Genomic DNA, 18380 nt, shown 5'->3' with positions numbered 1-18380 from the left:
GACAGATCCTTCTCTCTCAGATTGATTTCCCCAATTGTATTTGGACAACCCTACGGAGAAGTCGTACTTGGTCTTCTTCGATATAAATCGTTTTTAACTTCAGGAACTTGTAACTATTGTAAATACGGATGTTAGCATTAAGCGTTACTGAAGCTCTTAATATAATTCATGGGGCCCCTATAATTTAATATCCCCGATTATCCTCTACAAGCTAAAAGAGGAGGGGAAAGTTGCAGTTACTAATGATAGAAACAAGGGTTCATTTTGAATGACCAGAAATGGAGGGGATCATGGGTCGTGGTTCAAGATTTGTGAATGAGTCTGTGGGTCGTGGGTCAACGGGAGGAGGCCCACTGCGAACCACCACCCATCGTGACCCACTCTAATCCATTATGATCCACCCTCCTCAACGCTTGTACACAGCATTTTCTGAACACTGGTGAATTTGTCTATGATTTACTTTCAAGACCTCCATTTTTTTCTTCTTTTTTGATTTGTTTCTATTTATTTACCTGTGATGAGTATATCTAAGTGAAAAAAATAACTTTTAGACACTTTCGGATAATAGACTTTCATAAAAGCAATAGGACTTACTACTTGGCTTTTCGAACACAGTCCAATTTTACACTGTTTCTTTCTGTCTTTCTTTTATTTTTTTTCCCTTTACGCTAACCTACTTTACCTTGATTTCAAACTTTCAAATTTCATCCTTTTTCGACTGAATAGTATTTGTAATTCAACAAGGAAATAATTATATATTGTAATTACGTATATTGAAATTTATCATAATATGGCCGATCACGAACACCATTTTATATCATAAAGTTGAGATCCACCGATATTGTAACAGAGTGGTGTTTGAGCGATTAATTGTAGAAATTCCAACTGGAATTAGTAACAATTTCAGAGCCTTGTTTTATTACAAGTGTAAGCTCTTTATTCAGTTGAGAGCAGGGCGTGGATCATGGGTCAGAGTTGAAGAGGATGGGTTTTGATGGGTGATGGTTCAGAGTGGGTCATGATGGGTGGTGGGTCAGAATGGATCACGGTGGGTCATGGGTCAAGTTTTCATTGACTCACACCATATATGCCAAAGACATAACGATCCCTTCACAAATTCTCCTAATACAGTAGACTCACCATTGACCGACCTCACGGGGTCAGACCCTGATCAAAAGGCACTACGTCAGGTTATTACAGACTTCAAACTTACATGTTAAACAATAACTTGCAATATAATATTTGTTACGCAGTGTTGCAAAGTAAGTACGCTACAATATCACAAACATCGAGAAACAAACAAATTGTTGAAGTTTCTAGAACAGTTATAACGTAAGTGAGACGCAATATAATCCAGTTGAGGAAGTACTAACAAAGAGGAGCAAGAATTTCTGTCAAATTTCGTCGTACCTTTAATTCAATATTAGAAACAGCCTTCCTATTGGATAGAAAGCGTTTCAAAACGCTGTTTAATAGAGCACTAAAGCTTCAACCAGAAGGTTAGTGTGGTGCAGTGAAGTTCCCAGAATTTGAACTTGAATTTGTTTTAATGGCTCCAGACAAATTTGACTTAGGTCATGAATTTAGCAGTGGAGCGGATGCAGCGGACCGAGATCTGGAGGGAAGGAGCCTTTATCCAGAAGTTGATTGAAAACGGCTGAATATGATGATATATTTATTCATTGTTTGGGTTCCCCAATATTTTCTTCAAGTCGGCGCCTATGCTGGAGACCATGTATTTCGAACAAGTAGAAGCAGGATTACAAGGAATTGAATATTATTTGACTTTCTTCAAAGGACTTTATTTCGAAAAAGTATTTAGACAAACATCACATCTAATTACGTGAATGATTTTCAATAGATATAAAGATTATAATGTCGTTTACAGCAATTTGATATCTCAAACCGTTCGAGAGATGTGAAAAAATGCTATAGGCCTAATGTAAATTACTATATTCCTCAAAATGGTGTATTTGTGAAAAGTTTTTAAAACTGTTGTTGGTTTACTTTGCTTCCATAACACTAGTTTTGGGCAGGTTTAATTTCAACTAGCACTCGAAGTTACATAATTTTAAGCAGTGTTGCAAACTTAACTAGTATTTACCATATCTCCAAAACGGTTTGAGATTTAAAGTTCCTGTAATCTATATTATTACCTTTACCTATTTCGGAAACTGTCTCTGTGATTGGATTAGGTACTCATATAGATAGTTTCTTTTAAGTAGAGGCTCAAATTTCCAATCCCTTGTAATTCCCTTTTCATTCGAAAGTCATCACATCATTATCGTAGTATTAAACACTAAAGTACTTTCTATGTGCATTGACGCCTCCGTCTCACTTGCGTTATTTCTGATGCAGAAATCAGCAAGATTTGGATGTGATACTATTGCGTCCTTAGTTTGAAACACTGAATAAACTTTATTTCATTTACCTGAACATAATTATGTTGGTAAGTGTAAATGCTAATGCATAGTTTCCCAGAAAATTAAAAAAGAAAGTATTTTTTCAAACCTAAAAATTAATGATGCATGATAACCAATCCCATCGACTAAAATGAAGCTGTACCTCAAAGTGAGAATTTATATAAACAAGTTTTTCGTTACAATAGCATATTGATAAAACACGATATGGATAATGAAATATAACCCAAAGCTATGAGTAGCCTTTAAACGTATAACTTGTTTTTAACTACAATATTGTCTAATGATATATATTGGGTGTTCAGAACACAAAGGAATCAAGTCATATTACAAAAGTTTTGAGAAAAAGAGACATACAGTTTTATACGATTCACGTAAGTACATGGGAAAGTTAACACTGCTTCTTCTTTTTCCTTTTAGTTTTTACATTGAAAGATTTACTTATGAGTCATGAAATGTTTCGAGGTGAAGTCAAAAACATGGACATTTGGCAAAAGTGATGTAAATCGACTGGAAACTTTCGAAATCTGTGTGTGACTGAAGAAGAATGCAGAGAGTTGACTGCGTCGAGAGGAAAACGAATGAGATTTTGTTAGAAATGGTGGAGAGAAAAGAACAATTGTAGATATTATTAAGTAGAGGAAGAGAAATCGGTTGTGACATTGGGTAAGAAGGAACTGTATCATAAAGCACGTGCTAGAAGGTATGGTGGCAGGAAAGAGAAGGAGGGTACAAAGGAGACTACAATTACTGGACGATATTGAAACAGAAAAATCGTACATGAAGACGAATAGGTTAGCGGAACATCGGTGGAGCATGGAAGCTTCTCATTTGGGGCAAGTGACCTGACAATAATGGCAGAATATTTATGATGATGGTGATGATGATGGGAGTTGTTTACAATATCTGAACATGAATTTTTCAAGCTCTAGAAGAAGCTTCAGATAGAGATATGTCCAAAAATGAACAGAAATGTGGACTTGATTCCCTTACTTTACATTCACATGTTTTACATCGAGCTGAGGAAACTAAGATACTTGAGAGTGATTTTTTTTTTATGTTGCTAAATGTACATGTGTGTCGTGCGTCGTCAATAATAATTTATAGTGTTTATTTTGTTGAAACAAACTATTTGTTTATTTAACCTATGAACTGTATACGCACTGACACATAGAAATTATATTTACTTGTCTGTTTCTGATACTGACACACACATACTTATTACGTGATGCTGACACACATATACTACTCATAATCACTGTTATTTCAATTTCGTATTAGCATGAAAACAAACTGCACGTTTCGTTTAAACTCAAATTTCAGCTATGAGAAGTTAAGGTGCAATCTTTAATTCGCAACTAGGGATGCACGCGAGACGAGACGAGACGAGAAATAGAAAAGTCTCGTCTCGTCTCGCAGCCTCAAATGTGGTCTCGTCTCGCGTCTCGTCTCGCAAATGTGAAGTCTCGTCTCGCGTCTCGTATAAAATCTTGAGTCTCGTCTCGCGTCTCGCGCGAGACTTTCTCGCATGGTCTCGCAGTCTCGCGTATATTCTGGTCAAAATTTTGCAATGTGTTATTCTATGGCTGTTAATGAATGATGATGTGATATTCTGTCCGAAGGCAGGTATTTGACCTAAACGTCCCTTGGCAAGCTGAATCCTTGGTGGTTAGTCATTGCTTTCCATGGGATGAATGTTCATAACATCCTAAGGAGACGGAACCTAAAGTTCAACATGGTATCCGAACTTGTGTCCCCTCCGCTCCAAATTAAGAGAAAAGTTGTGCTGGAATTTGATTCCTGGACCATTAATTTTCGTCAAATTAACCTTTCCGGTACCCGGCCTTTTGGGCTATTTTTTAGACTTTCAGTCAAGCAGCTACTGCATCGTCACTATTTATCCTAGGATCATGGTTCATACCTCATTCTCTTCAGAATGAAGCTGGCTTTCAAGTGGTGCCACTTGCATGCTCATACCATACACCAGAAGCGGGAAAAATGATGTCAAAGGGAAAATTACGGAGGGAATTTTTTCTCGCACTTTGGGCCTCTCTGGAGCGGCCCTGTGTGAACGTACCCATCTAAAAAAAATCTGATAAATAGTACTTGGTATAATAAATGTGTGTGCCAAATTTCAAATTTCTATCTTGAATAGTTAGGGCGGAAGAAATTTTATCAGGAATTCCCACCATGCCCCAAATTACCGTAAAACACCATGATCTCAGGTAAAAAATTTCTTGAGACATCCCTAATTACCCTAGGGTCATGTTTCGCCCATCATTCTCTTCAGCTTAGAACTGCCTTTCAGGCGGTATGACTCATATGTCTCCATCATGTATCTAAGGCGGGAAAATCCCGAAAAAAGGGATTTTTGGGTCTAAATATCCTTTTTTTCAACTTTTAGCCCCTCTGGACCCCCATGTTTTAACGCAGAGATCTGAAACAATCTGATAAATACTATTAGGTGGGCTGAATGTTTATGCACAATTCCAATTTTCCAGGTGCAAAAGTAAGCCCGCCAAATATATATATATATATATATATATATATATATATATATATATATATATATATATATATATATAATATATATATATATATATATATATATATATATATATATATATATATATATATATATATATATATATATATATATATATATACCGACAATGTCCCATATTCCCGTATACAGAGGGAAATTTTTAAACATTCCCTGAGACATCCCTAATTACCCTAGGATCATGGTTTACACATCATTCTCTTCAGAATAGAACTGCCTTTCAGGCGGTACCATTCACTTGCCTTCATCATGTATCTAAGGCGAGAAAATCCTGTGAAAGTGATTTTTTGGTAAAAATTTCCCTTTTTCAACGTTTAGCCCCTTTGTACGCCCATGTTTTAACACAGAAGTACGAAAAAATCTCGTTAATACTCCTCGGTGGACTGAAAGTTTGTGCACAATTTCAATCTTCTAGGTGCAAAAATAAGCCCGCAAAAAGTAATACCGAAAATGTCCAAAATTCGCCTATACAGAAGTATATTTTCATAAAAATTCCCTGACAATTCCCTAATTACCCTAGGGTCATGTGTCGCACATCATTCTCTTCAGAATAGAACTGCCTTTCAGGCGGCCATTCACTTGTCTCCATCATGTATCTAAGGCGGGAAAATGAGGAAAAACGGGATTTTTTGGTAAAAGTATCCCTTTTTTCAACTTTTTGACCCTCTGGATCCCCCCCCTGTTTTAACGCAGAAATCTGAAAAATTCTGGTAAATACTACTCGGTGGACTGAATGTTTGTGCAAAATTTCAATCTTCTACGTGTAAAAATAAGCCCGCCCAAAAATAATGAACATAGTCCGGCCCCGCAATATTAAAAGAAAATATATATTTTAGAATTATGACGTCATCACATCCTATGTCTCGACGCAGGAAGGTGTGAAACCATACGTAAGGTCTTCTACAATGCCTCTGGACTTGAAAAAAAATACCGGACGAAAAATCTCAAATAGGAGAGTTATAACGCAATGTACCATGAAACTCCCCGTATGGTACAGATTGTACCATGGGATCCCCAAAGGGTTAATAGCATAATTTACAGCAAAAACAGCATAAATTGTTGCTGGATCCAACATTGTTTTCCAGCTTAGAGGTCTCCAGCAATATTTGGCTCTCCTAAAATATCGTCGCCACTATCAACACTTACACGTTTTGGTCGTTTCCTTGAAGGGTGATTTTCCATTATAAAGATGTTTTTATACCACCAAAAGAACTTGTAGACAACAAAAGAACTCCTCACAACACAATACGACCCATTCTTTTGGTTCGTTCGCGCTTGTAGCAATGTTGCATTATCGCATTTTATCAACTTTCGCTTTCAACTTATATAGTGTTGCCAGATCTAGAAAATAAAATTACTGACAGATATAGGGTCATTCCTACCATCTCGCATCAAACCTATAGGGCCATCCTACCAAACCAGTGTTTGAATTAAACTTCCGAAGTAGAGGGGGATGTTTTTGATAAATATATAGAAAGAAAATACTTATTCCTTGTAAAAATATCATGTTATTTCTGCGAGCCGTACCCGGGATAAACTTTGACGAGAGGGGACTTCCCCGCCATCCCCCAACATAAATCGCTAGTAGTAATGTGAAAAAGACAGAAACAACAGAAATATCACATTTTGCAGCAATAGGGAGTCTTATTCGCTTTTCAGACCAAAAAACAGAAGTTCATAAATTCGTGCGCGCCCGCGTGTATGTGTTTGCGTCGCAAAATAAAGTCCTAAATCCATGTTGTTGTAATAAATTTCCAATTTACAAAGCTTTTCTTTTTTAATGACGTTTAGAAACTAAAGAAGGCTTTAATTCTGAAAATCAACCTTGAATAATAATAAATCTCATAAAATGTCTATTGCCCCAATCACTTTTTTGTTCCTGGAGGCATTAACACTCAACTTAGAATATTCAATAAATGTAAAATCACTAAATATATAATTACATGTAATTCATAAATGTTGTGAGACTGCGAGAAGTCTCGCGAGACTTCTCGTGCGAGACTTAACTGAGTCTCGACTCGCGTCTCGTCTCGCATGGTTTAGTCTCGTCTCGCGTCTCGCATAAAATTTTCAGTCTCGCGTGCATCCCTATTCGCAACTTTAGAAAAATTGACTTTCAAGCCACTTCGTCGTGTTGTCTTCTGCTTTAAATTATGCTTAATTTCTCATTATGCATCCTTAAAAAAAATAGATCTTTGTTTTACTGAAGTTTCTTCTCAATTAACTCCCTTGCGTGAAGATGTCATTTTCCTATGTGTGTGTGCTGTAATACCAGGTTTTCGTTTATATTTAAGAGACTATATAAACCGTTATATAGGGTATAGTTATTGTGAATGCTCGAGGAGAACATTCACATTACTGTTATATATATATATATATATATATATATATATATATATATATATATACAGGGCCGCAACTAAGGGGGGGCAGGGGGGGCACGTGCCCCGGGCGCGTGGTTGGAGAGGGCGCCAGAAAGAAGATAGTATATCAATTGTTTTAAAAATCGCACCCTTTCCCTTGAGAAACTTATTCTAGAGGTTAAAAGAAATCAAAAGTTTACTTGGCCTTTTCCATGGGACCTCTTTTAGAGAGAGAGAGAGAGAGAGAGAGAGTCTCATCTAAATAGGTGTAATGTCATACATTAAAAACCTAATATTGCATTCATTTGTTCCCTTGGGCGACCACAGAGAATCCGCCCCCCTTTCCTTTTCCTACCACAAGGAGCTGTTTGTCTGTATAATTCCATTGAGTTGAGTTAATTTTAAGTTTAACGTCCCTTTCAGCAGCAAGGCTATATGAGACGTGGACCTACTGATTAACGTGGAATCCGAACCACATGAGCTCCCGCCAGGAATCGAACCCGGGTCTCCCACGCCAAAGGCGCGTACGCTAACTGCTTAGCCACGAAGAAGCTCTATAATTCCATTGAGAACAGCTCTGAAGTTTAAAACGCTGTTATCAATAGGGGCGGGGGCGAAAAGTTACTGATTTTTGTTGCTTGCTGGTGGTTGAAGAGTTTAGCTCAGACGCGCCCCTGTAATGTTTTTAAGCTAGAGGGCAGTTTTGTGGCGGAAAAGATAAGTTACACGCCTCGGTGTATTTAATTGTTTCTTGTACGCCTACCAAGGGATTTTGCGAGTGAAGGATGTATGAAGTTTTATCTATTAGTTTTGCTTGAGAGCTTTTCGAGGCATTTTGAATTGTTATCTATCAGTCCAACTTATGCTTTATTATGCTTTATTGTTAATTTCAATCATTGTTTTACATTAATCGTGTATAATGTATAATATTTACTATACATTAAATAATCTAAATATCTTGATCTATTTATTAATATTTTATGAAGCAATTTCTTTCATATTTAATGAACTTTCTAGTTAATGCACTGCAAAGAGAAATACTTTGCTCGAATCAGTTTTTTCTATCACTTGTGTGCACCTTAGAGGTGCATATATACAGAAAGAGAAAGTATACAGAAAGGTGCACAAAAGTACAGAAAGTGCTCAAGTTCGAGAGGTACACATAACAATATAGTGTGGAGTTCTTTTGTGCTTCATTGTTGATGGAAAGTTTTCTTCTTTTCTCCACATCAAAGGATTACACCGAAAAATTTACAGAAATAAGAATAAGCTTTTCATTGTTGCATTGTTATGTTCTCAATGATTTTGCATTATAAATATTTTTTAAAAAATATTAATATAGTATATGTTAAACTTGCAGTTAAATAGAATTTCCAAGAATTATGCTATATATTTTAAATTTTGCTTTATTTTCTAAAATTATGCTTTATTATTCTTTAAAATTAGTTTCTTCTGAACCCTTAGACAACCACACCCATGTTCAAGGTACCAACCATATGTCTAAATTGCTATTATGCTTTTTATGCTTTTGGGTTGCTCTATTTATAATATACCAGATATTTTCAAGTTTATTTTGTATTGTTTCTATATTTTTAAATGAAAGCTTATGTACAAAATTATTTTTGGGTTTATTAGAACTAAATGTTATTTCAATTATAACTTTATGATGTACTAGAAGTTTTCTAGTTTATTTTGTATTAGTTTCTTATTTTAATATGAAAGCGTATGTTCATAATTATTCTTCGGGTTATTAAAACTAAATGTGTTATTTCAATTAATAACTGTATAATGTGGCAGATATTTTCTAGTTCATTTTGTTTTGATTTCTTCATACAACATTAAAACAAAATGTATGTACAAAATTATTCTTAAAACTTGTGAGCACATAACGAATATAATATATTCTTGTGGTTAAAGTAAGTTTGATTAAAGTACTTAAAAATCGATATAACTGGTTTCATTAAGAATGTTATTTACAGTTGCAATCCATAAGTAAGTGATACTTTTCGACTAAACCTTGGGGGGGGGCGCCGAATTGTGTGTTTGCCCCGGGTGACAGAAACCCTAGTTGCGGGCCTGTATATATATATATATATATATATATATATGGAGTGTGGAAGATTTGAGCGAAAAAAAGGGAAGTTTGATGTTTTGAAATAATTTTATGCTGCTTCCGGTTGGCAACACTGACCTGAGATCTAAGACAAAAGTTTTCCTTTTTTTTCTTTTTTTTTCCCGATCTCGAATACCTTCTCGAAGTTGCCAATTGTTTATCGTCAGAACAAAGACATGTGTGTCGTAATTTCGTAATAGAATGCTCCCTTATGCCTGCTATCTACTGAGACAAAACATGATTTTTTTCTTTTCTGTTAGTAAAGTGCTGTTACCTAAGGAGAAATAGTAGAACTAACTATTCACTAAAAACTTTCATCTCCAGGATTAATACAATCCTGAATAAAGGATAAGTTTTCATGATATACTCATGGATGTCACTGGTATTTTGCAGCGGAGTATTTTACGACATCCACACAGATATAGTCGAGACGTTCTATTCGTCCCCAACCGGCTTCCTTTGTACTCAAGCAGAAAATTTGCCATAACCACCCTCATAAATAACACTCCAAATAAGCCATAAACGGCACGTGTTCGGTGTCGAAGTAATACGTTGTTGCCATCGTTAAACTTCTATTATCGATGGATACATTATATAACAACAACAACAACAACAACAATAACAATAACAATAATAATAATAATAATAATAATAATAATAATAATAATAATAATAATAATAATAATAATAATAATAATAATAATAATAATAATAATAATAATAAAACACAACAATCATTAAAGGAATTCAGTATAATAGTATGGACAGGGGTGGTCAAGGACGGATTTCTGGGAGTGGCAAAGAAAGATTGTATTTTTTTCTCATCAGGCTTCTGCGGCATTGCCTTGCGGGGTGGAGGACAGGGGCGAACTACTTAACATGTTTGGTTCGTACAAGCGTTATCGTTATGGAAGTTACATAATATTAACAATATGCTATATTTAAGAGTAATATAAGCACATATCATGAAACTAATGATTGATTTCTTTTTTCTTTTCATTACAACGAATTCAAATTAAATTAAATATTTCAGTTTAACGCCCCAGAATTATGCCCTCCAAGCTAAAGGAGACGGAAGGAGGATGCAATGAAAACAAAAGTAACGAAAAAAAGAACTAGATAAATCTGTCTTTCTGCGAAGACTACTGAAGAACAGTAAGCAAGAGGGTGAAAATTGCAACATCGCTTTCTTTTTCAGCAGGTCAACTGGCAGGCCACCCTCAACTGGAAGGACATGTTGAATTATCCCTCCCATGTAACAAAGAAACACGCGGTTTCCTTCAATTGTGTTCCGCTTCCTTTGTAGCCGCGTGGGGATGGTTCGAGCGATTTTACTATATCACTGGAACGCAAGGCCTTAATCGCGGTTTTCTCTGATAAAATAATTGTATCTGGAGTCCTTGTCTTTCAGTTATATAAAATGTTAGTAAGGTTAGCCTCGAATATAGTTTACTCCCACTTACAGACGAAAGTATATGATAGGTATTAATAAACAAATACCTTGTGTGCACATTAAGGCTGAATCTTTTACTTCTATAAATTCGTACATTTCCTGATTTCCAACTATCTTTCGTTGCATCTCCAATCAATCAGACCTCTGGCCAGAGAGAAGGCCGAATGGGAATGAAATGCTTTATGTATGTATGTGCAAATTCACATTTCAATTTTGCTATTCTTGAAGAGAGTAAAATTATATATTTATGTTGTGATTATAAAACATGCAAGTGTAAAACGTTCTGTATGTATTTTTTCATGTGCAATAATAGTAAAACTATATAAGTCTTAGAATGTGAGACTGTGAACGGGAAACTTTCATATGAGGTAATTTATTTCACTATATGATTCATTCAGGAAATAAATCCTTATGTTCTTAATTCATATAAATGAATCATGAATGAATGTTATGCCAAGTTCATGGTGTCTGATTTATCAAATGTGACTAGGGACTACCAACCCATAATTAAAAGGAAAAAAGTTCTAAATTGATAGTTTATTAACTCTGATACAAACTCCTTTGTATATATTTTGGTAAACTATGTGTTAGTAGGGTCGCGGTGGCTCATTGGTAGAGTGTTCCCCTCTGGCGCACGAGGACCTTGGTTCGATCCCAGCTCTCGCCACGTGACCTTCGTGATGGACAAATACCGTGTGCGTAGGTTTTCTCGCAGGTCTTCCGTCTCCCACTTATTTCATTCATTACCCATCATCACCGACTCTTTAGCCTAGCCGCCATGTGCGTGAGGTATAAAACTTAAGATTTCATTTATTCTCATTTTTCTCTTTATTTTCTTTCTTTCTTTCTTTCTTTCTTTCTTTCTTTCTTTCTTTCTTTCTTTCTTTCATTCTTTCTTTCTTTCTTTGTGTCATTATTCAATACCTAGGTTATGTGAAACGAGTTTTTTTTAATTGACTGATTGCATTTGAGTTTAGCATCCTGTTAAATGTCACGAGTTTCCCACGCTGATGACGTGTACGTCAACCAAGCTTAGTGTCTCTCAATTTCAAGTGTGCCCTAGAAAATTATGTGAAACGTACTTCGGCTCCAGCTCCGTCACCCTCTTATGGAGGAAATTCTCCATTTGCTTAGGGGAAAAAAGTCGTTTGTCTTGACGAGTGAAGATCGTAGGCTACTTAGAATGGCTAACAAGACAGTGCACAGCGAAGTCCGTGAAATAATTCATTGTGGCAACGCTTCCGCATCCAACAATTCAAAGATCTCGGCCGCAGCAACTTGTTCGTCCTCTTTCGACACAGCGACAGCAGCGCCAGGAAGGGCAGACTTGAAATAGAAAGACTCTAGCTCCTTAACCGCGAACGGGCTTGAATCCGGTGCAGTTAACGAGTACACAGATCATAATCCCAGGACAACCACCAGGTCACAGTATAAACCATTCCTACCATACTATCTCACGTTCAAGGGTATTGAATTACAGGACCATCCTACTGACTATCTCTCTATTTAGGACTAGAAATTAGGAATGTAGTGACAAGAAATAGATTGAGAACTAGGATTAGGGATTCAGTAATTATAGCTTCATTACACAGATATTCCGTTGTGTATATCAAGTAATATTCCTCTGCTGTAAGATACACATTCCAGGTGAAGGATGCCATTCGAATTTTAGAGGAACGCCTAAAAGATAATTAGTAGAGTTATGAATAAAGGAACGCGGAAATTGAGATTTATATAGTTAAAAGTAACCAAGAATATTCTGTCGCTTTTGTACCCACCACTTTCGAATATCGATATGTCACTTAAGACGTATCTGGAAGGTCAAAAATAATACCCATCAGCATCGATTACCTTCTGCCAACTCTCTGAAAAGCCAGCGGTAGACCTTGGTGGTCCGTGAAGCGAAGAAGGTATCAAGAGCATTTTGCACCTCTACTAGGGATTTCAACTGGCGTCCTCTAAGGTGATTGTCCAAGAATGAAACAGATGATAATTGGACGGTGCAATGTTCGAGGAGCATGGCGGATGCAATAGCGTTTCCCATCCAAGGCATAGAATGGTGTCCCGGGTCATCCTAGCCAAATGAGCTTAGCGTTGTTCTGTAATAGAAGGACCCCTTTGCGATTCAGAAGTACTGGCTCCAGCATTCTGAGTTTTTCTTGAACACGGCTCAACTGCTCACAGTACATAGTTGCATTGATGCTCTGACCAGTTCTCGATGCACAATGACACGAGCAGTCCACTTATCACAGTAGAGGACCTTCTTCTAGTGCAGTACGGGTTTCGGCTGTTTTGGAACCGGTTCATATAACGTTAACCAGTGATGACAAGCCGTGGAGCTTCGTACAGGACCCACTTCTCATCACCTGTCAACACTAGCGTGCGCAGGACATTGGGAATGTGGGTGCAAGATCTAAAGTACCACCATATGGAATGTCGTCCTCCCCCACTTTCCCCTAAGAAAAGATAGCGTCATTGCACCCGGCGCTGCGTCGGCGACGCACGGCACACATGCAGACGGGAATTAATTTACACGTAATCTCTTCTCAGTTTGTAATAATTCTACATAAAATAAAGTTTGTCTAATGAGTTGCCAAGGCACCCATGGCATCCACGTTGCGCACGCCTGTGCCTGTCAACACCCTGTCCAGAAATTGACCCTTTTTCAGACGAGACATCAAAGAAACACAGGTATCTGCTCATGTTGCCTTCTAGTTCGAAGTCAAATCATGTGAGACCTAACTTGTAGTGCTTCCCAAGTTGATGGAGGTGCTGGCGAATGGTTTCTCCACTCACACTGAATTGTAGTCCCAGTTCCTCACATGTCTGGCCACTGTTAGAATCAATTGCTGCCTGAAGACCTTAATTTTCTACATGTGTTGCTCTTCCGGTACATAGTGCGTCTTCGGGTGTTTCGTCAGCGTCCTTAAATTTGTTAAACCACCCTTGCACTGTCTGCGTAGTCACGTCACTCTCATTAAAGACCTGGCATATCTTCCAGTTTGAACTCGTACAGCATACACGACCTTATGACGCTCTGTGGAGGTCTCATGTTCAGTTCGTAGTTCAGGTGTAACCGAATTGCCACAAGCAGGTAGTAAGTTGGATATACTCACACGAAAAACTGACCTTCGCCTTATCTCGATTTGCATTGTGAAATTCTACTTGAACACAAACCTCCAAAAACAGTGACAGAACTCTCTTGGTTACCTTTATATAAACATAGCATGTGCTGTTAGTAACACTTCAGTTTAGAATGGTGAACGCAAGCTATGAAGATTTAAATATTAACATCTGTATTCTTAAATTTGCAGTGATCATCGAAACCTTTCATTTTCTAAGAATAATAATTTAGCAAAGGTATCACAGCTACCTAAAAATGTATCCTGTGCATCAGATAGATGCACTTATATTGTAATTTTCAACCTGCAGATTGCCTTCCAAGGTTATCATAAATATTTATTTACTGACGGGCATTGCCTTCCAGGGATATCATAAATATTTAGCAACTGCCAAACGTTGCTTTCCAAAGATGTCATAAATAGGTAGTAACTTTCAGACATTGCCTTCCAAGGATATCATAAATGTTCAGTAACTGATAGACATTGTCGTCCAATTATATCAAAAATATCTAGTAACTGATAGACATTACCTTTCAAGGAAATCATAAATATCTAGTAACTTATATTGAAACTTTGAATTAGTTTTAATTTATTGTTATGAGAAAAGCTATACGCGATATATTTAACATTTATACCAAGTAACGAACAACATATGTTACCTGGAATCTTTCACGAAAATAATTTTGTCAACGTATGTAATTACTGACAACATTTACATGAGAAGTGCTGTCGTTTGTTGTTCCTATGTTCCCCTTTGTTTATGTCTATATTTCGTTCCTTGTAACCACTTCTAAATAATTTACGCTACATTTTATTATTACTCTTAAACGTCATGTCCGTTTAATATAAAAGAAAAATGTAAAAGTCATGGTTAACCAACTGTACACAAAACAATTCGAATGCATGTTACTAAAATAACTCCTAATCATTTCGTTTCAGGTAGTTGATTGAACGACTACCATTTTAACACACTACTTCAAAGCGTGATAGGATGGAAGTAGCACAAGATATGTGACAAAATTTAACACAACTCAGGTGACACAGATATGATGTGATAAATTACAAGTAACACAATCATTTTTACTGGGTATATGTTCACAGAACATTGTACATTACTATAAAATTTAAAGACTACAGGATTAGGCTATCCTTTACTCCTTAAGAGTAAAGTTTAACCAAATTTGATGGGGCCGATGATGCTTCGCTTAAACTGAAATAAAGCTTTTTGATATAAGTATCGTATATTTGAAATATCTTCAACATGGAGAAGTGATGTTGCAACATACGATGCCTTCTTCAAAACTGAACATTAGAACTGAACATTGTTAAACTAAAGCTATACAATATCCTCGGCATTCCGGTGGCAAAGCCCCCTTTTTTGTTTTGTTTTTTTGCGCGATTGGGTTAATCTAGCAAATCGGTTAATCGGGATTCACTTAAACGGGAATGTAATCAGTGTCTCTTCCAGACATGTTTTAGGGAGCACTGCTTCCTCCCCGGGTGCTCCCTAAAACATGTCTGGAAGAGACACACAAATTGCAGCAACTCATCACTACTGCTGTGACAGACATTGACGGAAACATTCTAGTGAACATACGGACGGAACTGGATTACCATTTGGGTGTGTGTCGGTTGGCCAAAGGCACACACATTGAACATTTGTAGAACGTACCAGAAACTTGGTGAGTGTATACAAATCAGAATTGTTTTCTTCAAACATGCTTAGAATGATTACGAAAGAAAACACTAAGAAAATACTTACCAATCAGAAATTGTTTCAAGTAATCAATTTGAATTATGTGACAACCTGAATTAGGTTAATAGCCAATTGGCAAATCAAAATTCAAGACAAAATTTTAGTTGTCATTCCATTACTTACCGTTTTCATACTTCTTCAAAAACACTTAAATTCTTAATATTCGAAGTCGGAGACGAAAAAGTACACTACTGTTTTTTATAACGTAAAAAGAAAGTTTAGCAAAACGTTAAGTAATTACGCGAAAGTGTGAAAGAAGATAAAAATTGCGTATTTAAAGAAGTGTTTAAATGGGTGAGAGTATTTATATGCCAAATTGTCTGGCTAGTTTTCAAGGCTTGCCTCTTCCAATCCCATTGTCAACTGGTCAAACGGGTTCTTCTGGGAGCTTCTTCGCTGAGAAGCGACTCAGAATGTCCCAATGGGTCAGGGACGAACAGTATTTCATAGTAACAAAAGAGTTGAGTCTAGCACGTGAATGCATATATGAATATGTAATTTATGATATAACATAATTGTGCGGGTATGTGGTAAACGTGAAAAAAATCCACAAAAGGAAACTTCTAGAAATGTATTACACACGAATATGTTGTGCGGTCTTGCATAGATTGATAATATATGTTTGAAATATTAATTAAAGCAAAATCTTTTATCCCATAGAAATTGAAAAATGGAAGATATATAAAGGAAATATACTTCTAAAATGAATCGTGAATTTTGACGAGATATGTATTGAGGTATGGGAAATATAAAGCAAATGCAACAAAATTCATTCGTATGAACACATTTTCTTTCTTTTTTGTGCATAAATCACACATCTGGGTTCTGACAAACCCTGTGGATCTTTGATGATTTTATTTTAAGATTTTGAAAGCAATCAATAGAACTGTCTGACTGGAATGAATATGTGTTAATGTAAAAAGATATCAGACATGGAGTTTTTTTTCTAGAGCAGTCATGTCTAGGGCTCTCAGACGTCCAGAATTACACAATGTATGCTTCTCTCTCCAAAATTATTCAAAACTCTAAATGTCCCAGTTTTTCTATAAAACATAAGTTAATATTATTCGTGGTAAATTTTAAAAAAATTGCTTTTATTATTCATCGATACTCAACTAACAGGAATTATGTGTTTTTATTATTCATCGATACTCAACTAACAGAAATAATCTGCTTTTATTATTCATCGATACTCAAATAACAGAAATAATCTTCTTTTATTATTCATCGATATTCAATTGATAGGAATAATCTACTTTTATTATTCATCCATACTCAAATAACAGGAATAATCTTCTTTTATTATTCATCGATATTCAATTGATAGGAATAATCTACTTTTATTATTCATCGATACTCAAATAACAGGAATAATCTTCTTTTATTATTCATCGATATTCAATTGATAGGAATAATCTACTTTTATTATTCATCGATACTCAAATAACAGAAATAATCTTCTTTTATTATTCATCGATATTCAATTGATAGGAATAATCTACTTTTATTATTCATCGATACTCAAATTACAGGAATAATCTTCTTTTATTATTCATCGATATTCAATTGATAGGAATAATCTACTTTTATTATTCATCGATATTGAACCGATAAGAATAATCTGCTTTTATTGTTATTTGATATTCAACTGATAAGATTAATACTCTTTTAATATTCATCGATACTCAACTAATATGAATAATGTGCTTTTATTATTCACCAATATTCAACCGATAGGAAAATCTACTCTGTCACTCATTTTTAGTGCGTGACCTGGAATTCGAATAACTCTGATATTTCAGCAAAAAAAAAAAAAAAAAAGCCTAACTAAGAATATATTATAAAGTTTTATAGGCTGTCTCGGTTTCTTTTAAGTCTATAACTCAGGGAACCCTAGCCATCTGAATCTCTAGCTTAGAGGATTGAAAGTGTATCTATTATCATTGATGCTTGATTCCAAATTAACACCAACTGTACTCCAGTAGACACACATAAGCAGACAGACTGCTTGTAACACAGTAGCATGCATTTGAGAATAAAAAATAGAAATTATGAATGTTTTTCAAAAGCTGAGTATAGAAGCTAAATTTACATTATTTTTTCTAAGTCTCATTCATTACTCTGGTAAAAAAATAATTGACAGTGTGACCTGAAATTCCGTGGTCTAATTCCTACAAACCGCAGTGTGTAGTTGCACGGTATAGACGTAGCCGCATGGTGTACCGTTAGTGTCTATGCACACTCTAGCAAGACGATTTAATTATTTTATGTCTTCTTCAATTGTGTTATCTATAATCTTTCAATTTATTGAAATCACATTTTATCTTACTTTTTTTTTAATTATATTTAAAACCCAGTAATATGAGCATGTGACAATACTATAGTGAGAATATGGGTAAACTTTCATTACGAATATGAACACGCATGTGAAAGTTCTGCTTTAATTACCTTCGTGCACAACCATATTAGAAGTTCTAGCTACATCCAGGTTAGAAGGTTATGGAAAATGACTATATTTATGCATTAACTTTATAAATATAAACATTTCTTTTTATTGTGCTTGAAAGACATTTTTACAATTTTTCGATGA

The 18380-nt window shown here is 35.7% G+C and overlaps 1 protein-coding gene across 1 annotated transcript in view; it reads right to left on the bottom strand.

The window, feature by feature from the left end:
- The window catches only part of LOC145686554 (endocuticle structural glycoprotein ABD-5-like), a 37306-nt gene extending 21237 nt beyond the window's left edge, over positions 1-16069 (bottom strand). The window contains exon 1 of the mRNA XM_081759991.1: positions 15914-16069. Coding sequence (XP_081616117.1) covers positions 15914-15922 — 9 coding nt within the window. The 5' untranslated portion in view covers positions 15923-16069. The remainder of the gene's footprint in view (positions 1-15913) is intronic.
- Between the last annotated feature and the right edge of the window lie 2311 nt (positions 16070-18380).

The sequence above is a fragment of the Thermobia domestica genome, chromosome 5 (assembly GCF_964235325.1).
Source record: "Thermobia domestica chromosome 5, izTheDome1.hap1.1, whole genome shotgun sequence".
NCBI classification, from domain to species: domain Eukaryota; kingdom Metazoa; phylum Arthropoda; class Insecta; order Zygentoma; family Lepismatidae; genus Thermobia; species Thermobia domestica.
The sequence above is the reverse complement of the archived record's forward strand: the minus strand, read 5'-3'. Positions and strand labels throughout refer to the sequence as shown.